At 39.6% G+C, this 27,951-nt stretch overlaps 1 protein-coding gene across 4 annotated transcripts; it reads left to right on the plus strand.

Annotated features, from left to right (window-relative positions):
• Positions 1–256: 256 nt before the first annotated feature.
• LOC129903675 (regulator of nonsense transcripts UPF2) lies at positions 257–27,951 on the plus strand. 4 transcript variants are annotated; one of them, XM_055979219.1, is made up of 18 exons: positions 257–360; positions 995–1,088; positions 1,249–1,336; positions 1,971–2,173; positions 3,522–3,866; positions 4,470–4,574; positions 4,835–4,962; positions 11,880–12,056; positions 12,163–12,244; positions 13,056–13,385; positions 13,502–13,699; positions 13,800–13,901; positions 14,427–14,678; positions 14,756–14,974; positions 23,595–23,765; positions 24,907–25,092; positions 26,281–26,745; positions 26,998–27,951. In XM_055979219.1, exons 2-18 carry the CDS (start codon positions 1,026–1,028, stop codon positions 27,490–27,492), a joined length of 3,609 nt encoding a protein of 1,202 aa, XP_055835194.1. In that variant the 5' UTR covers positions 257–360; positions 995–1,025; the 3' UTR covers positions 27,493–27,951. The 4 variants fall into 4 exon arrangements, with proteins under 4 accessions (XP_055835194.1, XP_055835205.1, XP_055835197.1 ...); XM_055979222.1 differs by having other exon boundaries at positions 268–360; positions 1,001–1,088; XM_055979227.1 differs by lacking the exon at positions 257–360 and adding an exon at positions 412–427.

Consider the following 27,951-nt stretch of genomic DNA (forward strand, 5'->3'; position numbering starts at 1 on the left):
ATTTCAAAGAATATAAAACAATCTTACCAAGCCAATATTAAAACATGTTAATTCAAATTGAAGTGAATTAAACAAATTATGAAGTAGAAAATAACTGCAAATTTAATTGCCTATAAATTTTAATTATAATTACATCAATTATATTTTTAAAAAATAATAAAATTTTAAAATAGATACATAATAATTAGTAAAAAGTTATCAATCAATAACCTATTAAAAAAGTTTCAATTTAATACGAACAATAAATACACAGTTATTTACATTGATTGTGTTATTTGCTTGATACGGTGCTTCTCACATCGGAACGCCATTAGCATTTTAAATCGCTTGATTTGTTCAGCTCCGGTTGTCTCCTTTTATGTATGTATGGATTCATATTTTGGGTTTACTGTTTTACTCGGTTCTTGCTCTGCTTCTGGCTGTAATGGTTTGATCTCGAGTTCTGTTTCTTCGTTTAATCTTGCGTCTTGGTCGAATTTATTTCTTTTCTGTGCGATTTGGCGTCTTCGGATGTATATGTGTTCGTATTTGAACTTCGTTTTTCTCATGCATGATGTATCGTTGTGTCCTTGAACTGAATTTGGGGCTTTTTGGTTCCCACTGCTTCAGTGGCTTTAGGGTTCAGCCGCCCTTGTTTGTAAATTTTTCAGGAGGAAAAAAATTCCAGAAAGAAAAAAGAAAACCGATAAAAATAGTTATTTGTATTATGAATTCTCAGTTGTCAGGTAAGTTAAAATTTCGACGTAATTTGTAATTTTTTTTCAATTAACCTAACAGTGGGATTCAATTCTAAGTTCTAACTATCTTAAGTTTCCACATTTTGATAAAATAAATTCTTTTATGGTAAAAGTCTGTCCTGTGGGGCTCTTCAGTTTATGGCAAATACAGAAGATGTTCAATATCTGTAATAATACTTTTTGTGTCTACCATGATTGTTATAAATAAAGAGAATGTTATCCTCAAAATTCCTGCTAATAAATTATTTCTTGAATAGCTAAAGACTGCAGCCACTCATATAGACAAAGATGGAACATCCTGAGGATGAATGTCGTGTTGGAGTGGAACACCAGGAGAAACATGAAGATGAGGTAATGCCATTATTTTCAAGAGAGGATTTCTTAGTTTTCTTCGGTAAAATAGATAATCAGCAGCTTTGATGAAGTTCCAATAACATTTGTAGTGTTTCCTTCCTTTTCTTACTGAAATTAAGTCGTCGTTGCAATTATGTATGCTGGTATCTTCATGCAGGAAGCTGTGGCTCGTCATGAGGAATTCAAAAAATCTGTTGAGTCAAAGATGACTCTTAGGCAGAATAATCTAAATCCAGAACGACCAGGTTGCTCTGAGTGTTATATTATTTGTGAAATAATTTCTTCCATTATTTTCCTCACTCCAGTTCGTTTTCCTTCCATTCCTCCATTCCCTTTTCCTTCTTTTTAGTTTTCATGAACTTGTAAGCATGTAAACATGAGAATTGACATGTAACAATTAGGTAACTCTGAATATTGACAATACCATCTTTTAATCCTTATTGGAAAGTTACATGTTATGTTGGAATAACCAGATAAAAGTTGCTATTGATTTGCTATATTACTTTGTTAGTGCCCTCAGAAGTTTGATCCCAGGATTGAATAGTTTATAGACTAAAACAATTTTAAATTACTCTTCATTTGATACATATTATCTATATTTTTCTTTCATGGTCGTAAGGGGTGGTAACAAGTATAAAAGTGGTTTTAGTAACTTATGTTTTTGTTGATTCAATATTTTCCCCTTCTAGTTGGTTTTCTGAGGAAAAACTTCTCAAGGTCAATGGCTATATTTTCTCTACTCCTATATTAGCACTTGCTAACACATATGTAGCTACTCAGAAGTTTGGGAACTTGGCTTGATGTGGAATATGTATATTCCCCGTTGAGCATATTGGCGCATTTTGGTTGACGCTGACCTGCTGATTTTTTAAAATTCAGACACTGGTTTTCTAAGGACATTGGATTCTAGTATTAAGCGCAATACTGCAGTTATTAAAAAACTGAAACAGATTAATGAAGAGCAGCGAGAAGGTTTGATGGAAGAGTTGCGTAATGTCAACTTAAGCAAGTTTGTAAGTGAAGCAGTGACTGCTATTTGTGATGCAAAGCTTCGGGCCGCAGACATACAAGCTGCAGTGCAGGTAGCTACTTGATTGATGTCTGATTTAGTTTAATTTGTCAACTGTTTACTTTTTCCAACAAGTTTGCTTTGCCTTGCTCTTGCTGGAATTATTAGGTAATGCCTACAATAAAAATAGTTTAAATCTTCGTACTATACCGGGCCTGTAAAATGTGGGAAGTGAGGGAAAAAAAACTATAATAGCTTTAGGGGTGAATACTGTGTTCCAAAATCTGGTTGTTCCCTGCTGATGATGGTATTTGCTGAGAATGGACTTCTTGGCCAAAAGGCGGTCTCCTGCGGTACTTTTGGTGCTGAAATTTGTCCAAAGTTTGACAAGAATTGAAGGAGAACTTTGTCAAAAATTGAAGATTCGGGTTTATTAAATCTCCTTAGAAAAATTGTGATTTAACGAGAATTACTCAGAAGACTGAGATGATTGGACCCTCAAACTTCACCTTTGTTTTCTGCTGTTAATTGCTGTGAGAAGCGATAACAGGAATTTTCACTCTCCATTAACTTCTGCAATTTCTCTTTGGTGAGACTCATCTTTTTCTCTTTTGTGACGTGCTCCCTGTAGCTGACGATGAACTGTGTTTTTCTATCCAGACTTCAAACCATCTTTTCTTTTGTGCTTGGCCTCTTCATTCTTGGAAGTCTAGTTCTGTTTTGTCATTCAGTTCATGACAATTTATTCTACTCTAGATTTTTAATTACTATTGCCTGTATACTTTTGTGGTAAAAAATTTGAAACATCACTCAGTATTTGCTGGTATCAATACTATATTGTACCAACTACTTTTACCGGTACATAGGACGTACAACCATGGAGGCTAGCCTTTGCTAAGTATCATATAGTAGAGACATCTAACGTTCTTGTGCAAACTCACTTTTGCATGGATATGAACCATGGTGACCAACTGTAGAGAATCCTAATGGAAAGAGCCGGAAGGAATCTTTAGCTTACCTATGTACTAAGAGCAATATCAGTTTAAAATAAAATGTACTAAGAGCGGATAAGAATACACACACCATATCCCATCATGTGTCTGGCAGTAGAAATTAGAAAGTCATATTAGAGTAAGCTTCTTAGCTGACTTACTCAAAATTGTATCCCACATGGGCTGGCAACTTAGAAGTGGTATATGCTTTAGAGGACATGTATTTTTGGTTGAGTGGTTCTATTAGCTCATATTCTCTTTTTAGAGTCTTGTCAAAAAGGACTTCTTACGTTCTTGCCTAAGACAAGCTTCTAATATAAAAAGACAAGCTTCTAATATAAATAAAAATGGTGAAGTATAAGCTTTGTGTTTCTCTTTTGGACATACACTGTTTTCTATTTCTGTTGATGTATCTTCTTCCTAGCCCAGATCTGTTCTTTGCTTCATCAGCGGTACAAGGACTTTTCACCAAGTCTTGTTCAAGGACTTGTGAAAATCTTCTTTCCAGGAAAAGCTGCAGAGGATGTGGATGTGGACAGGAATGCGAGGGCTATGAAAAAGCGTAGCACTTTAAAACTTCTTTTGGAACTTTACTTTGTTGGAGTCGTTGATGATACTGGCATCTTTGTGAACATTGTTAAGGACCTCACGAGTGTTGAGCATTTGAAGGACCGTGATGCAACTCAGACTAATTTGTCACTCCTTGCTAGCTTTGCTCGACAAGGAAGATACCTGCTTGGGCTTCCATTGGCTGGCCAAGATATTCTTGAAGGGGTACACCACCTCCCTTTCCTTTCTTTCTCCCTTCCTGAGCAAAATGTGTAATGTTGAAAAGTTAGCATTGGAAATAGCCTGCTCTCTGCTACTTATGACACATCAGTATTTTTTTCTCTATGTTATTTAACTCAGGGAAAGGACTATACTTCGGAATATCTCTCTGTAGTCTGTTACTCAATATACGGTCAAACCCTTATCTTCTGTTAGTTCTGTGCTTCCATAGATTGGTTGATATTACGATTTTGTCCTTATGAAGTTTTTATCAAAAGCTCTTGTAGGTGAATAGCTTCCCTTGGATATATGTCATTTCGTAGTGTAGAGACCAATTTTAGCTTGATTGTTGTCTGTGGAAGATGTTAAAGGTTGTTGAACTAGATGGATTGCCAGTCAATGACTTGACATGGGTCTTGATTGGGCTGCTGACTCATCTCTTTTAAGCCAATTTGTTTTACAGTTTTGACTTTAGAATAGAAGTTTCTGATGAGTTGTAACTTGCTAGCACTTGATGCTGTTAACGTGCTTCTTTGTTTAATGCTTCATTACAGTCTGCTAATGTTTCTCCACATTCATAATTCATTATAACGTTGCCCACTGCTGCAGCTTTTCAAGGCCCTTAATGTGACTACTGATCAGAAAAGGTTCTTTAGGAAGGCGTTCCAAACATATTATGATGCGTCTGTAGAACTTCTTCAGTCTGAGCATGCTGTAAGGCTCTTTCCTCTCTTAAATTGGAAGACTTTGAATCTGGATGGGAAGGTGCTGGATTAGTAGTGTGATCTAGTCTTCTCTTCCTCAGTTTTTGGTGCCTTTAATAATTATACCATTCTTGAGCCATCTTTAAAAGTGCTTGTACACGGAATCTTCTTCGTCTATTGTGCTTTCCTGAAAGCTTCTAAATTCACTCAATTGTCCCTTTGATAATTGTGATGACTGATGATGCTTTTCTTCTTGGCACCAAATTGAAGTCACTTCGGCAAATGGAGCATGAAAATGAAAAGATTTTATCTGCCAAAGGTGAACTGAATGAGGAGAATGCTTCTGCATATGAAAAACTGCGGAAAGCTTATGACCAGCTGTATCGTGGCATCTCAGGGTAAGTTTCTATATATCTATTGATGTACTGTGTGATGTCATGGGAGATGAAATTCAAGTGCTTACTCCTTTTGTACCCTAAAAGGCAGGCGAGGAGAGTATTGACTTTCATAAGTGTTCAGATTCTCAGCTCTATGCTTGCAAGAAATAGTTGTATCCTTACTTGTTTAGTCAAGAACTGTGATTTACAGATCACCTGACTCTAAGGCAATCTCTTAGTCATTGGTATTAATCACTCCTAAATGGTGTTTCACATTAGTTGCTAGAGATAATAGGCTAATAAAACTCCTCTATCATGCAAGTTTGCATGTTGCTGTAAGCTCTTTTGAACTGTTTGAACCCCTTATCATTCAGAAAATTATAGAAACGATCTTTCATGCTCCTGTAGACTAGAGAAAGCTTCACTGCATGCTGATGATGGTCATGAATGCTTGCATAAGTTTGTTATCCTAGTTATCTCCCTCGAACAGCTTCCTGACTAGAATATGCATATGATTTTGATGTGATGGGTTGCGAAATTCTTGTGGGAGACATGAGACGAAATTAAGGGGCCTAGGATGGAGGGCTGGATTTTGAATACTTAGACCAGAATGACAGATTGGCTGAAAGATTTAGGAGTAGCTAAATTCCCAGTTTTATAACATTGATCATTTTTGACAGATTGGCTGAAAACTTTCGGAGTAACTAACTTCCTAGTTTTATAATATTGATCATTATTTTTTGATCAGGTAAACAATTATATTAAACGAAAGGCCAAAAGAGGCTGCACAAGAAGTATACCAAACAGTAAAGAACCTACTAAATGATACGGCTCTCTACAAAAGACACCCAATCCTCTATACATCCCGAAACTACATGGGTGCGCCAAAAATAAATGAGGGATCGAAGGCTACTGCTCCACTGCGCAAAGCTCATTTCTACTCCTTCGAAAGCCCTCCTATTCTCTCTCTCCAGATGATCCACATCAGCGCCAAAGGAACAACATTCTATGCCTTGCTCTTCCTCCTTCCAGCTTTCCAACAAAACAAGAGGTCCTTCACAGATCTAGGCATTACCCACAAAATACCAAACTAGCTAAACATATCCCACCACAGTCTCATGACCAAGATACAAACAACAACAACATACCCAGTGAAATCCCACAAGTGGGGTCTGGGGAGGGTAGAATGTACGCAGACCTTACCACTACCTCATGGAGATAGAGAGGCTGTTGTAAAATACAATGTTGTAAAATATGTTCTACATCCTCACCTGCCACCTTGCATAAATAACACCAACTGAAGCACACAACCTTTCTTTTCCTAAGCTTTTCAGCCATTAAGATCACCCCTTTAGCAGCTACTTGTGAAAAAACAGACCTTCCTTGGCACCTTAGAAATCCAAACCAACTTTACAGGAAAAGCCTCCTCCACCCTCAACAAAAGCTTCTCATAAAAGGACTTGATAGAGAAATCACAATTGTTCCCCAACTAGCATCTCCAAGTACCTAACCATGTAAAAAAGCACACCTTCCTCGGCACCTTAGAAATCCAAATCGACTTTATAGGAAAAGCCTCCTCCACCTCAGCAAAAGCTTCTCTTAAAAAGAACTTGACAGAGAAATCACAATTGTTCCCAACTAGCATCTCCAAGTATCAGGTCTGTCGCTTGGCTCACAATGTTGATGGAGAAGAGCTTGCAACCTTTGAAACACACTCATTTCCCAATCCGGAAAGTCCCTCCTAAACCTCAAAACTCCTTGTGTGACCCCCTTATATGTTGGACTAACGCCTCCCTTTGACAAGAAACCTGTAAATGCTCGAAAACTCATTTTTTAGCAACAAGTCTCCACACTATTTGTATCCCCAAAAAATAACTCTTCTCCCATTCCCTACCCTGAAAGAGATGTTTTCATAAAACTTTGCCTATCCCTTCATGATATCCCTCCACACTCCACAACCTAAAGCCAAAGTGATATTATTAGTTCTCCAACCCCTGATCAACATTCCATATTTATCTACTATCACCCCTATCACCCTTCTCCATATGGAGTGGACCTCAACAAAGCTTTGTTAAAGACCCTTAAGTCTTTAACTCCCAATCCTCCCCAACTTTTAGGAGTTGTAACGGTCTCCCATCAGACCAAATGAAACTTCTTTGCCCCTTCCCTCGAATGCCAAAGAAAGTTCCTGTGAAGCCTTTCCAATTTCCTAGTAACACTGGAAGGATTATGAAATAACAACATAGTAAGTGGGGATGCTTGATAATGTGCTCTTAATAAGCACTTTATTCCCTCCTTTCGACAAATCTCTCTTTTGCGACCCTGCAAGTAGAAAGAAAAGCCCCTACTCGGTAATGCAAAACCTGAGTGAGCAAGTCAATATTGTTCACCTCACCAATGAGAATGATCTCACATTTTCTGACATTAATTTTGAGGCCTGACACCACCTGAAACCAAGTTTATTCTTATCCTAGAATATCTAGATGACCCGCATTTGCATCACAAAAAACCAGGGTATCATCTGCAAACAAAAGATGAGAAACCGATATGAACCCAACACCTCCAACCACAACACTGAAACCTTTTATGTGTCCCCCAACAACAACTCTATCCATCATCCTGCTCGAAGCTTCCATTCATTTTAGCATGTGTGATAAAAGATCCCCTTGCCTCAACCCTCTCAAGTTGCCATAAAGACACACGGGTTGCCATTCACCAACTTTAAGTAGCGCACAGAAGAAATACAAAAATCTTGACCCACTTTCTCCATTTCTCTCCAAAACCCATCTGGTCATAAGCCTTTTCATGATCTAGCTTGCACAACACTCCTAGTATACCTTGCTTCCTTCTCGAATCTACAACTTTGTTTGCCACCAAAGCTACATCCAAGATTTGTCTGCCTTCCACAAAGGCATTTTGTGAAGAAGTGACTGCCTCATTCAGAACCTTCTTAAGTCTATTAGAGAGCACCTTAGATAAGATCTTATAGATGCTTCCCACTAGACTAATTGGTCTATACTCCCCTATATTTGTAGCTCCCCTCCCGTTTAGAGATAGTGACAATGAAAGAAGCATTTAAACTTCTCTCGAACTCCCCTCTTTCCTGGAACTCAATAATGGTCTGGATAGCATCACTCTTCACTATAACTCCAACAATGTTGGAAGAAAGCCAAAGTAAATCCATTAGGTCCCTGGGCATGGCCTTTTCATCTGGATAACACTTCACTGCTTCACTCACCTCCCCCTACTCAATAGCCTTTGCAAGCCACCCACTATTATCGCTCTCAATGTGATTAAACTTTATCCTCCCAAGCTTGGACTCCATTCCGCTTCTTCTTTGAATAAACGTTGATAGAACTGAACAATAACTCCTTCTACTTCCTCCTCCCCTACATGCGCCTCTCTATCACCTCCACTAACCATATAAAATTCCTCCTCCTATTAGCTACTGTCACCCTATGAAAAAAATTCATATTAGCATCTCTCTCACCTGACCACAACCGTCTCAATTTTCATCTCCAACTAATCTCTTGGGCCCTTGCCAAAGAGGCCAACTTCCTCCTCACTTCAAAACTTTCTAACTCACCCACCTCATTCATAATCTCCCTCATTCTCATCTCTACCCTCCCAAACACATCTCTATTTCACACCCTTAAATCATATTAAGCATCTTAGCAAGAAGAAAAGAAAGGTCTCCCCTCAACGACATAGCTACTCCATAACCCCACCACTTTCTCCCCAAAATTAGTTGCTTTCAGCCATATATTCTGTAATCTGAACAGAGAATTCTTTTTTCTTTCTCTACTTCCATCCAACAAAATAGGTGAATGAGATGAGGTCAACCTCGATAAAGGGACTTGTAACACACCGGGTGCTAACTCCTCCCAAGAAGTAGACACTAAGAATATGTCTAATCTAGATTTGGAAGATGAGTCCTCCAATCTACCATGTGAAGTTTGCTCCGGTCAAAGGTAAATCAACATGATAATGGTTATCAATAAACTTTGAGAACTCTTCCATGGACCTAGATATCACCCTACACCCCACCCTCTCCCCCGGGAATCTTGTAGGATTAAAATCCCCCTATTACCCAAGGAATGCCCCATCTCCTCATCCTCACCCCAATTTCCTCCCAAAACCTCTCCATTGAACCCTCCCCCACAGGTCCATACACTATCCCCAAACCTTATTCTACCCCATCCCCAATATTTTAAACTTCACACCAATCATAAACTCTCCCTTGTTAACCTCCAAAGTCCAAACACTCCATCTTCTTATCATCCCAAAGAACTAGAATACCACTCGCGTTGCCACATCCCGGAATGCAATCGTACTTCACCCATCTTCCTCCCCACACACTTATCTCTAACCCATCCGTCAAAGACTCCATTTTTGTCTCTTGAATACAAATCAAGTCTAACACCCATTCTCTAAAGCTTGCTTTTAAAATAACCCTTTTGTTGGGGCTGTTCAACCTCCTCACATTCCAACTAATGATTTTGCAATTCATCAACAAAGCTATTTTCAACACCCCCTTTGCACCCTTCATCCCCCTCCTTCCATTTGGTCGTATTTGAAGCTATTTCTGGTCTAAAGGTGAACAGGAGGAAAAGTAGTATCTTCCCCCTCAAAGAGATAACAAATGTTCAGACTTTGGCTAGTGTGTTGGGATGTGAAGTGGGTTTTTTGCCCACTGTGTATTTGGGTATGCCACTAGGAAGGAAATACAAAGAAGTAGAGATATGAGAAAGTGTTATTGAAAAGTCTGAAAAGAGACTAGCATAGTGGAAAGCACAATATTTGTCTTTAGGGGGAAGAGTCACACTAATAAACTCAGTGTTGGACTCTCTACTTACATATGTGATGTCTTTGTTTCCTATGCCAGTGTAGTGAAGAAGATAGATAGACTAAGAAGAATTTTTTTGTGGAAAGGCAACAAAGAAGGGTGGATATAATCTGATTGAATGGGAGGTCACCCAATTAAGAAAAGCACAAGGAGGACTAGGAATAAAAAAATCTGAAAATTCAAAATAGTTGCCTTTTGATGAAATGGCTTTGGAGATTCTGGAAGGAAGTAATTGTTCACAAGTTTGGACAGAACAGTTCTTGGTGCTCAAATGAAGTGAATTGCACTTATGGGATGGGTGTATGGAGGGCTATCAGAGGTCTATGGTCAAAGCTCCAGGAGAACTCAAAAATCAGAGTGGGCAACGGTAACAATGTTAGGTTCGGGAAGGATAACTGGATAGGGGAAGTACCACTGGATAGATTTCCAGATCTCATGTTACTATCCAGCAATCCTGAAATTGTTTTGTCTGATTGCTGGTCCCCTAGGGTTGGGATCTTAACTTCAGAAGGTACTTAAATGATTGGGAGGTAGAAAGAGTAGTTGACCTGCTAAAAGAAGGGGATAATTTTGGTGGGACAACAATGGAGCCTGACAGACTTAGATGGAGACACAGTTCAGAAGGAAGTTTCACAGTAAATAAGCTATACAAGAGGGAGAATAACACTATGTAGGAGGAAGAGTTGAAGATATGGAAAAATGTTTGGAAGAACATAGCCCCTACAAAAGTGAAATGCTTCACATAGTTGGTGGTAAAAAAGGCATGCCTTACTCATGAAGTGTTACAAAAGAAGGGGAGAGTTGTGGTGACTAGATGTTTTTTGTGCAATGAGACTGGGGAGACAAACAATCACTTGTTCCTACATTGTACATTCACAGCTCAATTGTGGAACTTGTTTTCCAGTCTCACAAAGACAGTGTGGACAATGCCTGAACATACAACTGATCTAATGAGCTGTTGGATGAAAAGAGGGGGAAGTAAAAATCAGAAAAATTGATGGAGGATAATACCCTCTTGCATATGGTGGTTAGTCTGGAGGGAGAGAAATGGAAGGTGTTTTAAAGACGAGATCAGATCAGTCCATTATGTGAAATGGAATTGTGTGGTGACTTTATTTTTTTGGTGTAAACAGAACTGTATAGAGGAAATAGAGGAGTTAGTAGAATTTCTAGGTGCTTTATAAAGCTAGAGTTCACTTTCTCTGTAACATGTTTTTGAGGGTGGCCAGCATGCCCAATGCTGAAGAATACAACAGTACTAATTTCTCAAAAAAAAAAGATAATTGAAAGCTAGTATAATGAAGTAGAAAATAAGGACGGATGAGCAGACAATTTCATCAACTATATATTCTGGAGTACCCTCCTAAAGTTGTCCACTTTTTTTTTCCCGGGTACGGGATAATGGTTACGAGCACTTCTACACCTCATAACCGTATATAATGGTTAAGAGCACCTTACTTGAATGTGAATGACAATTTCACTGTTAGCATTAGTTGCAAAACAGGTTAAAGCTGGGAGTCTCCTGTATTTCCTGTGGTCTGAAATTTCCGTGCATGTCCCTCACTCTAGTATGGGGGAATATATTTTGAACGCTTACATGAGACTCTGCTTATGTGTGCGATATGAATCCATCAGCTGTATAGCTGAAGACTGTTTTCTCTATAGTGATGATAATGTGTCCAGCAACAACCAAATTGATATTGAAGCCTGAAGCCTCTTTCCTAACCTGCTATAAAGAGGCATACGTCCCATGTTGTAGCATCTTTTGCAAACCAGCACTTGCAATCAGTGAAAACTAAAATTGAGACAGCTTAAGGTACTAGGCAAATAATCTTCTCTCACTAGGTCTGGATGCTACACAGTACACGCTACATTTATTTCCGCGCACTTCTTCTTCCTACATGACTCATTTCGTTACATATGTTGTTATGCCTTGAAGCTGTGTTTGTGGGGTTTGACTATGAATTTGTTCTAATGTTCTGAACTGCCTCTTCGCTTTTCTAGTTTTGTACCTTACTTTAATTCCATAAAATCCTTTATGTTTCCTGTTATTTACATTTAGACACTAAATTATTGCATTCTCATATTGCAGATTGGCAGAAGCACTTGACATGCAACCTCCGGTGATGCCCGAGGATGGTCATACAACCAGGGTAACATCGGGGGAGGATGCATCATCCCCTGGTGGAAGTAAAGATTCTTCTGTCCTTGAAGCCCTGTGGGATGATGAAGATACAAGGGCTTTCTATGAATGTCTACCAGATCTCAGGTTATTTTTTATCAGGATACTTTGAAGGGTTATTTTGTTTTTGTTTCCTGAAGTGGGATGTGTAGTAATGGACTGGTATCATAAGTTAACAATTTCTCTTTCGCAGAGCATTTGTTCCAGCTGTATTGCTTGGAGAAGCAGAACCAAAGTTGAATGAACAACTTGCGAAGGTTCAAGAGCATTCAGTTGTAAGAATTTTGGTCTTATCATGTGCCTTATCTCTTTTACTTCCCCTCTGGCTTCTGATGTTATAACAGGAACTATTGTCACCCTAGTCACAAGGAATTTTCAGGTTAACTTTATGGGAGATACTTATCAATTTTAGTCTGGTATCCTTTGTTTAGCTGCTTGCTCTTGCATTATCTAGCCCAACTTAAAGTGTTGTGTGATCTTTGTGAGTATATTTCATGAAGTGTGTTTAAATTTTCTGAAAGACACCATTGGAGGAATGGGTTTACGATAATGAATAGACACCTTCTTACCTTTTATTTTCATGATTACCAATCTTTAAGGGTTTATTCTTATGAATATGTTCAATCCACAAGAGGTCATGGCTGGCATTCACTTGTCTTTTGTTCTGAGCGACAACATGGTATTTTACTTATATTCTTTCTTTATGTTGCTCGCAGAATTAGGAGTCTAAGAGGATGGGAAGTCTGTAACTTGCTAAAGTTTGATTCTTTTGCTATGTTTGTTGTGTTTTGGCAAGAAGGAAGGTGGATGCTACCGTTTTCCCTGTTACATATATGTTATTAAACACTACCTATCAAAAAAATAATATATGTTAATAAACACTAATTTATCGAATCACATATTTGTTATGAAATACTACCTTTTGAGCCTGTCGACATCCTTTGGATGTTTTTCAGACAAAGTACAACTTTATTTTGTGCTCCTGCTATGTCAATGATGCTTCAGGGTCACTCTGATCGTTCTTTGCGTTGTGATTATATGGTGTCATGTATTATTGACATGATGCTTTTTGTCTTCCTGGTGAAGGATTCAACACCTGATGTAGATGAAACTCAGACTGCTGCACATGAGACTGCAGAGGGTGCTGCAGATGATGGAGCTGTACAGGAGGACAGAAATGATAAAGGCAAGGATAAAGATGAGAAGGATAAAGAAAAGACCAAGGAAAAATTAAAAGAAAAGGGTAAAGATGAAAAGGATAAAGAGCCTGATAAGGAAAAAGCAAGAGAAAAGGAAGCTGAAAGAAAAGGAGAAGGTGATAAGGAGAAAACAAAAGGTGTTGAAGGAACTAATCTAGATAGTCTGCTTCAGCGGCTACCTGGTTGTGTTAGCCGTGATTTGATTGACCAGTTGACAGTAATACCACGGACTTAAAGCTTCAAATATTTGCTATCCTGGTCCCTGTTTAAGATTTAATTATTTGTGTCTTCCTTTGTAATTTATACTTCTGTGCCTAATTTTTTATTTTACAGGTGGAGTTTTGCTATCTGAATTCCAAGTCCAATAGGAAAAAACTTGTTAGGGCATTGTTCAATGTCCCCAGGACATCACTAGAGTTGTTGCCATACTACTCACGCATGGTTGCCACTCTGTCAACTTGCATGAAGGATGTGTCTTCTATGCTTTTACAGTTGTTGGAAGAGGAGTTCAACTTTTTGATAAATAAGAAGGTAAGTGTAGCCTACTTATGCAGTTTATCCATTGACTTAAAGGATACCATCAATAAGAAACATACAATTTCTGTTTATTTTAATTGTGGCTGCTTTGCAGGATCAAATGAATATTGAAACAAAAATAAGGAATATTCGTTTTATTGGAGAGCTCTGCAAATTTAGAATTGCACCACCTGGCCTTGTTTTCAGTTTTCTGAAGGTATGAAGAGTAAGCTTACATTATATTCTTAGTGGTAAACTGAGGAGGGATGATTTAGCCTCCTTTTCCTAATCTATTTTGACAAAACAAAAACCTTAGTTTGGGATATCCTCTCCTGTAGCACATTGCCACCAAACTTTTGATATACAATGCTTATCTTGAAAAACTCATTGAGAAATTGAAGAAAATAAGTCTGTCTCCACTACCCAGAGTACAAATAAGTATGCAATGCGTCAACAGCATTGGCCTCGATTATGACAATCGTCGTGATTACAAAGAGACTCATGGTATGATAGGGCAGTAGGCTCTGCTCTCTAGCAACCCCTACTCAAGTTAAGAGACTAAAGGTCCCTACTGAAGATAGATGACCAAACTACGACCAACAGTTCTGCATGCTGAGGGCTTCAAATGTGTATAGTGCTTTTTGTTGTTGTAAAGTTTGTAGATTAGATGTTTAGATGTTATATTGTTTAGGGCTAGTAAGAATTATGTTTGGGTTGATGCTGCTGCTTTCTTTGTCCTCAGGCTTGTTTAGATGATTTCAGTCATCACAATATTGATGTTGCTTGCAATCTTCTCGAGACATGTGGGCGTTTTCTCTACCGATCTCCTGAAACTACAATACGCATGGCAAACATGTTAGAAATATTGATGCGCCTGAAGAATGTTAAAAATTTGGATCCTCGCCACATCACCTTAGTGGAGAATGCATATTACTTATGTAAGCCACCAGAAAGATCTGCACGAGTGTCTAAAGTTCGGCCTCCTCTGCATCAGGTACATGTAATTTGCAACTTCTGTGGATTATAAACTGGATACTACAGAATTTAAATTTTATGCTGTGGATTATGCAGTACATAAGAAAATTGCTCTTTTCGGATCTTGACAAGTCTTCAATAGAGCATGTGCTTAGACAGCTTCGTAAGCTTCCTTGGAGTGAATGTGAGGCATACCTTTTGAAGTGCTTCATGAAGGTTCACAGGGGCAAGTATGGTCAGATTCATTTGATTGCATCACTTACTGCTGGTTTAAGCCGCTATCATGATGATTTTTCCGTTGCCGTTGTTGATGAGGTTTGTCCTTTTCAATGCACAAATTTCTGTCACTTGCACTACTTTCCACATATACAATCCTATGACCTTCGAACTTATTTCGAGCTCCTTTAACATCGTATTAACTGCAGCAATATTTAAAAGAAAAAAACGTAAAACCAACCTGGCAAAGATGAGAAAAGGTGAAAGCTGTATGTTACAATTTTTGAAATGGCAAGTGTATTATTAATATGACACCACAAGGAGGTGCTGTCAGAAGTATTTACAGCGCACAAAGAGACTATCCCTTCCTATTCTTAAAGGGATTATTATGAGCATTATCACTGGTTCAGCATTACTTACAAAATTCTGTTTACACCAGAAATGAGACTAAAGTAAGCAGTTTGTCTTGATCTTCGCATACAGTTTCCTGTATCTTCAAAACACCTAGAATTTCGCTTCCTCCAAACCCCGTCCACCATATGCTAGCCGGAATGGTTGGCCACCATTTCCTTTGATTGGAATTTTTACCTCTAATGCTCCAACATTTCAGTAGCTCACAAGTTCACACCCTAACATGGTCCATTTTAGTCCTACCATATTAAGAAAGAGTAGCTATATCTGGTCCGTAAGATGACAGTGCAAAAATATATTACTGATATTCTCAGGCTTGTCTCCATGTAGATAACGTCTAGAGCACAACTGAAATCCTTATTTTCCTGTGTTAAACAAGCCTCTCGGGCTACCAAAAGAAACCACTTTGTGAGGTGCATTTGTTTCCCAGATTTGCTTCCATGCCCAAAGATTCTTGTGCTGGCCACCAGAATTCAAGTAGAAGTAACATGACTTTACTGTGAAGTTGCCCTTACTATGAATCTTCCAAATTAGCTTGTCAGGGTTGTTTTTATCCAGACCTTGAAAAGGCTCTAGTACAGCCAAAAATCAGCAAGCCTTCCCATTTCCCAGTCATTCAAGAGTCTTCTAAAGTAGAAACTCCAACCTTCATGTTCTTTGTTGGTGGCCAAACTCGACCCAGGCAGCAAAGGGGTCTGACCTGTCCAGTTGTCTTGCCAGAAGGAGATTTTCCTTCCATCACTCACTTGAAACCCAACAATACTTGCAAACTTGTGCCAGAAGCTCATAATGATCTGATGTTTTTCCACACACGAACACCAACTGAAGTAGTTGCTGGTTTTGTGATCCAGCAGCCCTGAAGGCCTAATTTCTCACTGAATACAACTTTCCGTAATGTTTGTTCTTGTGAAGAAAACCTCCACACTCATTTCATCATTGAGCTATTGTTGTGATGTCTTAATTTAAGCTGATAGATGAACTTAATCTATCCACACTGGATGGGCAACTATTCCATTTTGGTGTAGTGGAGTAGAAGATAGTTCCTTTCTCATCAAGCTGGAGCAACACCATGAGATTATAGCATGAACACTGCTAGTATCAGTAGCTTTTACACACAGTTCGATTAATAGTCATCTCCAAAAGTCAAAATTATATACGAAGGGTTCTGATAGTAGCTTCTCTTCTTTTTCCAATGCATCACAGTGCATGGAAAATTGTTGGCATTTGACACATTAAGCTATCCATTACCATCTGGAACAAGACGAATTTCATAGAGTACTCCTTTATCATTGTTATGCAAATCAATGCATCTTCCACAAATCTCTGTTTTCTACCAACTGAGCTTAAATCATTGCTTGTTAAGGCACTGTTTTCGGATTGTCTGCCAGTAGCTTGTCATGAGCATGCTGCAGAGTTGGAATTAACGCGTCTCCCAAGAGCTTAGAGTCTGGTATTTCACTAACAAGCACGTCTGCCTGTGAAGGCATGTCCAAACGTGCTTGTCATGGGCATGCTGCAGAGTTGGAACTAAACCTTCTTCCAAAAGGTCAGAGTCGTGTATTTCACTAATCAAGCAGCATGCTCATGACAAGCTACTAACGAGGACGTCCTTGTTAGCAAGAGTCATATCTTGTTTATGATGTGGATTTTTCTCTGCATACGATTGACATGCAAAACCTTCCGGATCAATTATACCATAGGAAAATATGACTCAGATGCTGTAATCATCCCCTTAGAGCCTGAGCTCTCCACTGAATCTCCAAGACTGTTGTTAGGGCTGCCATCATAGATGGTAAACCAGTTCCCGCTCCAATATCAAGCACATTGCACGACTTGGTTATGATCTTGTCAATGGATTCCATGTAAGCTTTATTCCTATGAGCAGTTTGTAGATGTCAAGGTACGAAGTATTGGCAAGAAGTGGTTTTGTAGCAATTTCTGAAGCTTTGTCTTCTTCAACGACGACCCAATCAGAGTTTCCGGTAAGTGGGTCGACTTTGAGCTGAACATTTGTGACCCTGAACTCATGCTTCAGACAGTGAGGCATCTATCTTTGGGGTTTAGGGTTTTAGGGAAAAGGCTCTGCATGGTTGTATGACTATGAAGAAATATTTTGTACTACAGGCACAACTACTCCTTAGCAATGGAGTTCTCTGGATTAATTGTAGACCTGGTTTAATAGACCCTCAATGGTTCAGAGGAAACATTACATAGGCTATGATTGATAATGCTGCTACATCCTCAAAGATAGATGGGTTTTTATTACATAATGAATATCAGACAAGCAATGTTACCAAAAAAGTTCTTGCCGACATAATCTCATAGAACTGACTGCAGCCAATGGTAGAGAGGAAGTTCTTATTTTATAACTCGAGAACATATACAACAACAACAACAACAACAACAAACCCAGTAAAGTCCCACCATGTGGGGTCTGGGGAGGGTAGAGTGTACGCAGACCTAACCCCCACCTTAAAAGGTAGGGCGGCTGTTTCCGAAAGACCCTTGGCTTAAGAGAGAAGAACAAGGGAGGAGAAACAAGGAAAACAAGACATAGGCCAGTAGAGCTAGGCATATAACAAACAATATAAAAATATGAATAATGAGAGCGATAAAGTCAGGGTAGGAAAGATCGGGGATAAAGGAGCATTAACTACTACAGATAAAATAGGATACCCAAAGTAAACTGGGCCAACTAATATAAGCAGTAATTCCATGCAAAAATCATATGTTAATAAACAAATGAGCGCGACTACGACTACTATGGAGAAAAGATAGGCCACCTAGCCCACTATCTTAGTCTGAGTCCTCCATAGCCTCCTATCTAAGGTCATGTCCTCGGTGAGCTGCAACTGTGCCATATCATGTCTAATCACCTCTTCCCAATACTTCTTCGGCCTCCCTTTGCCCCTCCTGAAACCGTCCATAGCCAAGCTCTCGCACTGGAGCATCTGTGTCTCTCCTCTTCACATGCCCAAACCATCTCAGTCTCGCTTCCCGCATCTTGTCCTCCACCGATGCCACTCCCACCTTGTCTCGGATATCTTCATTCCTAATTCTATCCATCCTAGTGTGCCCACACATCCACCGCAGCATTTGCATTTACGCGACTTTCATCTTCTGAACATGAAGTTTCTTGATTGGCCAACACTCCACCCCGTACAATAGAGTCGGTCTAACCATCACTTTGTAGAACTTGCCTTTGAGTTTTGGTGGCACTTTCTTGTCACACAGCACTCCGGAGGCGAGTCTCCATTTCATCCACCCTGCACCGATACGGTGTGAAACATCGTCGTCGATATCCCTATCTTCCTGTATAATAGACCCAAGGTACTTGAAGCTTCTTTTCTTTTGAATGGCCTGGGTACCAAGCCTCACTTCCCCGTCAGCCTCACGCGGCAGGCCACTGAAACTGCACTCCAAGTATTCTGTCTTGGTCCTATTCAATTTAAATCCTTTAGACTCCAACGTCTGTCTCCAGCTCTCCAGCTTGTCGTTAACTCTGTTGTGAGTCTCGTCAATCAGGACTATGTCATCCGCGAACAACATACACCAAGGCACCTCACCTTGTATTTGTCTTGTCAATTGATCCATCACCAGGGCGAATAGAAACGGGCTAAGAGTCGATCCCTGGTGCAACCCCATCGTAACAGGAAAGTGCTTCGAGTCCCCTCCTACCGTCCTTACCCTGGTCTTAGCTCCATCATACATGTCTTTAATCGCTCCAATGTACGCCACAGGTATACATTTCGCCTCCAAGCATCTCCATAGGACCTCTCTTGGAATTTTGTCATAGGCCTTTTCTAGGTCAATGAATATCATGTGTAAGTCCCTTTTTCGCTCCCTATACTGCTCTACCGATCTCCTTAAAATATGAATGGCTTCTGTAGTCGAGCGCCCCGGCATGAATCCAAACTGGTTCTCTGAAATAGACACACTACTCCTCACCCTCATTTCTATCTCCCTTTCCCACACTTTCATAGTGTGACTTAGCAGCTTGAGCATTTTCGATGTCCTGAAATGACATTAAACAGCGCAGTCAGCCACTCCAAACCTACCCTACCTGCATTCTTCCAAAATTCCCCAGGGATCTCGTCAGGTCCGGTCGCTTTTCCCCTGCTTATCCTACGAATAGCTCCCTTAACCTCCTCAACCTTTATTCTCCTACAATACCCAAAGTCGCGACGCCTATCCAAGTGCTCCAAGTCTCCCAACACAAAGTCTCTGTCCCCTCCTTCGTTCAAGAGTTCGTGAAAGTATGACTGCCATCTCTGTCTAAAGCGGGATTCTTGTACCAGTACTTGACCATCCTCGTCCTTGATGTACTTCACTTGATCCAAGTCGCGTGCCTTCCTCTCTCTCGCCTTGGCAAGCTTAAATAGCTTCTTATCCCCGCCTTTTTCCTCTAGTTCTGCATAAAGGCGTTCAAAGGCTGCCGTTTTAGCCGCTGAAACTGCCATCTTCGCCTCCTTATTCGCCATCTTATACTTTTTCCTGTTCGTTCGCTTCTCTTCATCATCCTTGCTATTTACCAACTTTACATATGCCTGCTTCTTTGCTTCTACCTTTCCCTGGACTTCTCCATTCCACCACCAATCCCGTCGGTGCCCACCAGGGCGGCCTCGTGAGACCCCCAGCACCTCTCTAGCTGTTTCCCTAATGCAACTGGCCGTCCTATCCCAAATACTGCTCGCCTCCCCCCTACTATCCCATGCCCCCATAGCCATCAGCTTCTCCCCCATCTCTAGGGCACTAGACGTAGTCAAACGGCCCCACCTAATCCTCGGTTGGTCATCCACGACCCTCTTCTTCTTCTTCCTTCTTATCTCCAAGTCCATGACCAATAGTTTATGTTGGTTCGTAAGATTCTCACTTGGTATGATCTTGCAGTCCTTATAGAGACTTTTATCATCTTTTCTAAGGAGCCAGAAGTCTATTTGCGTCGCCGCCCTCGAGCTACGAAAGGTTACCAAGTGCTCCTCCTTCTTTGGGAAACTCGAGTTGGCCACCCTTAAACCAAAAGCTTTTGCGAAATCCAGGAGTGAGGCTCCTCCACTATTCCTGCACCCGAAGCCAAATCCTCCATGCACCTCGTCATAGCTCGTTGAAACAGACCCAATGTGCCCATTGAAATCTCCTCCTATGAATAGCTTTTCAGTAGGCGGTATACTGACCACCACTTCGTCCAAGTCCTCCCACAAGCGCCTTTTTGTCTCCTCGTCCAACCCCACTTGCGACGCATAGGCACTAATAATGTTCAAGGTGAGCCCTCCAACGACTAACTTAATCGTTATCATCCTTTCATTGGTCCTCCTAACCTCTACCACCTGATCTCTAAGCTCGCTATCTACTAAGATCCCTACTCCATTCTTAAACCTCGACTTGCCCGAAAACCAAAGTTTGTACCCATCCACCTCCTTAGCTTTAGGTCCTACCCATTTAGTCTCTTGGACGCAAGCTATATTAATCTTCCTCTTCTTAAGAATCTTAACTAACTCTATGGACTTACCCGATAAGGTCCCAATATTCCAAGACCCTACTCTCAATCTAGAAGCTCCCTCAGCCCCCTTAGCCCTCCCAACCCTGGCCCTCGATCCCAACCGAGAACATGACCCTAGTCTTCCATCGCTCACTAAAGCCAGAAAAGCAGAAATACGCTACTGAAAGGTTACTCTCAGATAAACGGACGATCAATAGTATAGCACAAGTTAGCAATTGTTTAATAACAGTGAGACAGGTACTTAATTTGGCACTGCAATAAATATTTATAGGCTAAAATATCGGAAATGGGCTATTGGAGGTACCAACTCCAAGTTAGTAAAACCTGTTCACTGTCGAAACACTGTTAACTGCCGGAAAAGCACTGTTCACCGTCGGAGCACTGTTCACTCGCCGGAAAACTGGATACAAATATATGGACAGTCTCGGAATGTAGAGGCGACCACCCTAGGCGAAAAAACGAAGCCGAAAAATGGCCGGAAATTGCCACACGCGCCGGCGCGTGCAGCGCGTGGCGTCGCAGATCTGCGGCGCGTGAAGGCGCGTGGCTGAGCAGATCTCAGAGGAGCTAACTGGGGTTTGCTCGCCTGAGTGTTCCGCACCTCGTGGTGGTGTTGGTTTTGGCAGCAGGCGCAGAAAAATTGAAGAGAGAGAGAGAGAGAGAGAGAGCCTTGAATAAAAGGGGTTTGTTGAAATGGTAAAAGATTGGTTGGACTCTTTTATAGTCAGTGGGTAATCAAGTTTTATGCTAGCCAAGAACTGAAGCTGTTGGAACATAATTTGAAGGAGTATAATGCACGCTATTCCAGAAAAGAGAAATTTTTTGGGTAGGAAATGGCTGAGGAAACTAAAGCTTTAATGGAGTTGTATAAAATAACTAGTTCTGGCAATTTTAGTCCATAATATTATAGCCCTTAAATGGGTTGGGTGATTACCTAGAAAGCTTTTGGGTTAAAATGAGTTTTAACCAAATGACCATAGAAAAGCTAGGCTATAATGCATCAAAGTACTGTAACCCAACGATTTTAACATAGAATCCAATGAGTTGCAATACCTCGTTTGTTGATTTGAAACTCTCCCCACATGACCTGCTCTGGAAATGTGTGAAATGTGATGGTCATTGGTCCACAATAACTTGTCAATTTCGTCATTTTAGTCTTATCTAAATTATTGTAGATCGAATTCTCCCCATCCTGAAAAAACCACCGCCTCCAGGATAAAGAAAAAGGTATAAATAAGAATAAAAACTTCTATATAAAAATTAAGGTTTGCAGTGTTCATAGGCGCACTAGCACATTACAATTCCTTGTACTCTCATTTCTGCTATTTCTGTTACTATTTATTGCTTTCAGTACTTTTGATTACTCTATTTTATCTGTGATGCCTTCGTGATTTATTTTTCTATAGCGCTTTGAATTTTTTTAACTTTATCTGACCCCCTTTTCCGTTTTTTTTTTTTTTTTTTTTTTTTTTTTTTTTTTGAGCCGAGGGTCTCTCGGAAACAGCCGTCCTACCTTGGTAGGAGTAAGGTCTGCGTACAATCTACCCTCCCCAGACCCCACGTTGTGGGATTTCACTGGGTTGTTGTTGTTGTTGTTGTAGTGTTCAAAATGAAATCTGAAGAAAAAGATCTTGCAATTTTATGTTTACTGAAATGTTAGGGTATGGATGAACAAATTTTTAAACAAAATATTTAACACTTCAATGATGTGTGCTCATTTTTCTCTCATAATAAATTCTATAATATACTATTAACAATGAAATTTAATTTCTGAAAATATAATTCCCTCTAACTGGTACCTTTTGTTTGTCACTATTTTAAAAAATATATATTTTGGTACTCGTATGTGCGCATCTAACTATCTAGACTTATTAAATGATTTATTTAACCAAAATTTGTTTTCATTGCATAAAATTGTTATGTTAAGCCAAAATTATAGCAGCCAAATGACAAACTTAGAAGATAGGAACTGGAAGCAGTATAGCAATTGTAAGCTGTCTTATCACATTAAATATTGCATTTGTTAACTCTTGTTATTCTTTCAGTGCATTAAAAAAGCAAAGGGAGAACCTTGAATTTGTATTGAGTCAAGTTGTGCGGGTTGGGTCCTAAGAAGGAGAACTAAGGCAAGTCTGTGATATACCACTGTGTGGAGGGCTCATTGAGAGTAGAAGCACATCTTGTCAAAAAAGAGAGTAGAAGCACATCTTAGTAAAAAAGAGAGAGTAGAAGCACTTTCCTTCACGTTGAAAGTGAACTTCCAATTTCAGCCTGCTCTTAGACTAGGAAGACGGTTATGACATCAATAAGCTAGGTCCAGCATATATCAAATAGTTTGTCAATGCTTAACCAGTTTATTGATTCAGCCATTTTTAAGCCATCCTAATTGATCCAACCTTCCTGATTGACACCTCTAAAACATCCTAATTTGACCCACCTTCATTAACCCTCCTAATTTAGACAGTCCTTTTCAATTTTTGAACCACATTTATGTGGCATATACATATTTAGGTCTTAATGATTTACCTTGTTTATTTTCTCTCTCTTTTTTTTTTAATCTCATCACCCTTTGTAAGTAACCACAAAATAACCTCGTGACATTGTTCTACTAGTGCTGAAAGAGTTATGCATTTTTAACCACTATGTCAATCGATCAATCAAATAGCCCTAATCCCAAATTGTTTATGCTCTGATCTGTGGTTCCTCTATGTTCATTCTGCTCTATTCGACTGATATATATGATTTAATTGCATCATACACTTTATATCGCTTTTGCAATTGAAATTTTGGAATTTCTAATTTCTATAGGTTCTGGAGGAGATCAGGGTGGGATTAGAGTTGAATGACTATGGGATGCAGCAAAGACGTATTGCACACATGCGTTTCCTAGGGGAGTTGTATAACTATGAACTTGTTGATTCCTCTGTGATATTTGATACGCTCTATTTGATTCTCGTTTTTGGCCATGGAACGTCAGAGGTATGGATGTCCTTATAACCAATCTTCAGTTGCATACGCATTTTGTACTGTTTAATTTGGAGAACAGTCTATGTTAGCGTTGGATGTTGGGATGTGGCACTACATATAAGCTCTGCAACTGCAAGACCGGCGTTGGAACTTATTCTCATTCTGAAGAATCCTTGAGACAATGACATGACTTGAGGATGATAGATATTTTTGACATAGCACTCAATCTAACTGGTTATAAGCTACTGAGAACTGATAGAATAAATTTGAACACAAAAAATAAAGTTTCTCCAGCTGTGGTTTTCATAAGCTTATTTCATTGGCTATTGTAATTAGCTTTACGAACCTCATAGTAGACAACTTATTACTGAAGGGGTGCAGTGTTTTCGAAGGCTCATTTAAGGCGCACTTAAGCCCTGAAGCTCAAGGAGGGTGCTTTGCCTCACTTAAGCTGCGCTTTAGAGTAGGCAAGGCACCAAGGCATGCGCCTCATTGCCCATGTGTTCTGTCTTGAATAGAAATGACTAAAAAACAAAAATAATCGGCAAATAAGTAGATTAATTGTTAAGGAAAGCATTATGAATGAGTTTGTTACTTTTACCTGGAATTACATATATATATTTTTTTCTCTTTATGTGCCTTTTTAAACTAAAGCCCACACTTTGATTGAGCTTAAAGCCCCATTAGACCTGGGGAGCTTATTTTGAGCTTTTCGCCTTTGACAACACGAATGGTGTGGCTATCCTTAGAAAGGAAATCTAGCAATAATGTTATATAATTATCTTAATCTAGCAATAACGTTATATAATTATCTTATTCTTTCACATTGTTATCGATAGGTATTTATGTAACGAATAGGCTTCAATACTCTTAAATACTATTCTAGAACTTCTACAATATTCAGGATTTCCACTCATGCCACTTTATTAGGCTTAAGTTAGTAATATCTTGTCATTGCTTGGATACTGGTGGCCTCAGGGATTTCTTGGTTATCAAAAGAAAAGAATGACATTACTTGGATTCTGGTGGCCTTTGTTATGCCATAGATTAAGGATTTTTAGATGAAATTCAAATGCTTTTATTCCTAGTTTAATTTCATATTAGAGAGAACCATTTACTGCCATCTTATGCAAGTCTCTTTTTTTCCCCTCAGCAAGATGTATTGGATCCTCCCGAGGATTGTTTCCGCATCAGGATGGTTATTACGCTACTTGAAACCTGTGGGCACTACTTTGATCGAGGTTCATCAAAGAGAAAACTTGATCGGTTCCTAATACATTTCCAGAGATACATATTGAACAAAGGTGTACTCCCCCTGGATATTGAGTTTGATCTGCAGGTTGGTTCCTTAAAATTCTCTACCCTTCTCTATCATGCCTGTACTGTGCAAAAACTCATCATTATAAATGAAGAAATGTAACCTACTTTTTTGCCCTACAAACATTTCAAAAAGTACATTAGAAGTTGTTCCCCACACTTGTGAGTCAAAAATGTAATTAGGTAGTCTTGCACAGTATTGAGAACTATAAGCAAGTACATCCATTCCTGGCTGAAAATATGCAAATTGCCTTCTTATATCACGTACAAAATTGTTCTGTGCATGAAGGTCTTATGCTCTTCGCTTCAGTAAGTTTCTTTTGTTTTTGCTTTTGTGAAAGCATTAGTTTATATTGCCTGAGCTAAGTAGTGGTTACTTTAATTATTAAATGCACAAACAATTTTACTTGTAAGTGGCAATGTAATGCTCTTTTAAAGCCCCCAGGGTTAGCTCAATTGGCGAAGGTTGAGGGACTTGTGCTTAGGTCACAAGTTTGAGCCCTGCGCCAAACGAACTAATTCCAGTATTTAATTGAATATGTTAGAGGGGCGAGCCCATCATCCCTGAGTTTCGAAGGCTGCAGTTGGCCTTGGCTCTAGACAGACTTCTTGGTCATTAAAAAAGTGCTCTTTTAAAGTCCGTGCTTGCTCAACACTTGTGAGTTTAGTCCAGAGTATGAATGTAGGTTGCTGTGGAGTGAAGCAATACAGTCACCTGGTCCAACAAATCAGGAGGACCTGAAAGATACAACACACAAATATTTCACCTTTGGGAAAAAATATGGAAAGAAAGAAATAATTGTATTTTGCTTCTTCAGGGGTAAAACTCTCTGTAGCGGAAGTACCGACATGGAAATTTATATTCCTTTTTAGCAAATACTCCTTTGATCTGGCCTTTATTTTTCTAGAAATGCAGTTCCTCAAATTAGTAAATGCTGGACCAAAAAGTTGAGAATCTTTTCTGAATGTTTTGTCAAAATAGATATTGGCTTAAGGTTTAGGTTTTTCTTCCTACAAATTTCTTGTTACTGAAGATCCAATGTGGTTTTTCTAGAAATATTGGAGTGCAAAATTTTGAAATTTCGGTTGACTTTGTTAGTTTTCTTTGCTTTAATTCATGATGGCCATTCTATGGGGGTTAAGTTCCACAGGAATTAACCCTTCTCATTCATGGAAATCTTTCTCAAATTGAGCTCACAATATTTCCCAGGACTTGTTTGCTGAATTACGTCCTAACATGACGAGATATGCATCAATTGAAGAAGTCAATGCTGCTTTAGTTGACCTTGAGGAACATGAGCGCATAGTTACATCTGAAAAAGCCAACAATGAGAAGCACTCTGAGACCGAGAAAATTCCCAGCAGAACTACCTCTGGAATGTCTGTAAATGGGCAAAGCCTTTCAAATGGCATTGAGGAAAATGGATTGCATGAAGATATTGTGGAAACTGAAAGTGATTCAGAGAGTGGCACCATTGAGAATGTGGGTCACGATGATGATGAAGAGACAGATGATTGGAATCGAGATGATAGGTGTGACACTGAGGGTGAATCTGATGAGGGAAATGGACCTGGTTCTGATGAGGAGGATGAAGTACATGTCAGGTCAAAGGTTGCAGAGGTTGATCCTCTGGAGGAAGCAGAATTTGAGAGAGAGCTTCGGGCCCTGATGCAGGCAAGTATAGGACTCTGGTCTGCTGATGGTTCTCTCCCTGTCTTCCTTCTCCAGTTCTCCCCCACCCCCCTTCCTCATAGAAATTAGAAATCAGGAAATTATTTTAATAAAATATTAAAGAAATTAAATGCTGATTGAAGATATATTATGCTTGGCAGATTTAATTACAATATTAGCAACTCCTTCCTTTTTAATTTACACATGAAAAGTTGTCCCTTTTTTACTAACAGTTATTGTTACATGAGTTCGCAGGAAAGTTTGGATTCAAGAAAATTGGAATTACGGGGAAGGCCTACACTAAACATGACGATACCAATGAATATCTTTGAGGGCCCAACCAAGGACCATCGTGGGGTTGAAGGGGAGAGTGGTGATGAGACATTGGATGAAGGGGCTGGAGGAAGTAAGGAGGTTCCAGTGAAGGTTCTTGTGAAGCGAGGTAATAAGCAACAGACAAAGAAAATGCTCATTCCTCGTGATTGCTCCCTCATTCAGAGCACAAAACAGAAAGAAGCAGCTGAACTTGAAGAAAAGCAAGACATCAAGAGGCTGGTTCTGGAGTACAATGATAGAGAGGAGGAAGAGCTTAATGGGTTAGGGAACCAGCCACCAAGCTGGACACAAAGCAGTGGGAGTAGGGTTGCTCATAGGGGCAACACATGGGATGCACCTGGTAGGGGCAGTGGCTCACGTCATCGCTATCTGCATCATTCAGGTGGCGGCCTTTATTATGGCAGGAGAAGATGAATTCAAGCTCATGTTGCAGTATGCAATGACTTTTTCGTAGCTCTATCACGTTGGTACATATTTGTTATTGGAAATGGAAAAAAGGCTCCAATTTATAGCATATGCCAATTGAGGGTGGTGGTTTCTCTTGGACTGGCATTAGCATGTCTGAAATTGCGTCCTGAAAATTGTAGTACCAAGGAAGGAGATCTGTGAATGCAGATGGTATGTATATGAGTTGTTGCCACCTCTTCCATTGTGTCAAGGTTCTAACTTAGCAAATGACTTGCTATACGTGTATATTCTGTGAGTATACTAAAATAGCCAAAGTATGTAGAGGCAGAGAGGAAAGAACATTTTCATGCGTAGTTTCACCGACTGTTGTTCTGAAACAGATGATATCTGACTGCCATTATAGTTGCTGCAATATATGTGCACTTGAAAATTGCCTTATTATGGAGCTTGGCTGGCTTGTATTTA

This window comes from Solanum dulcamara, chromosome 1 (assembly GCF_947179165.1).
Source record: "Solanum dulcamara chromosome 1, daSolDulc1.2, whole genome shotgun sequence".
Lineage (NCBI taxonomy): Eukaryota > Viridiplantae > Streptophyta > Magnoliopsida > Solanales > Solanaceae > Solanum > Solanum dulcamara.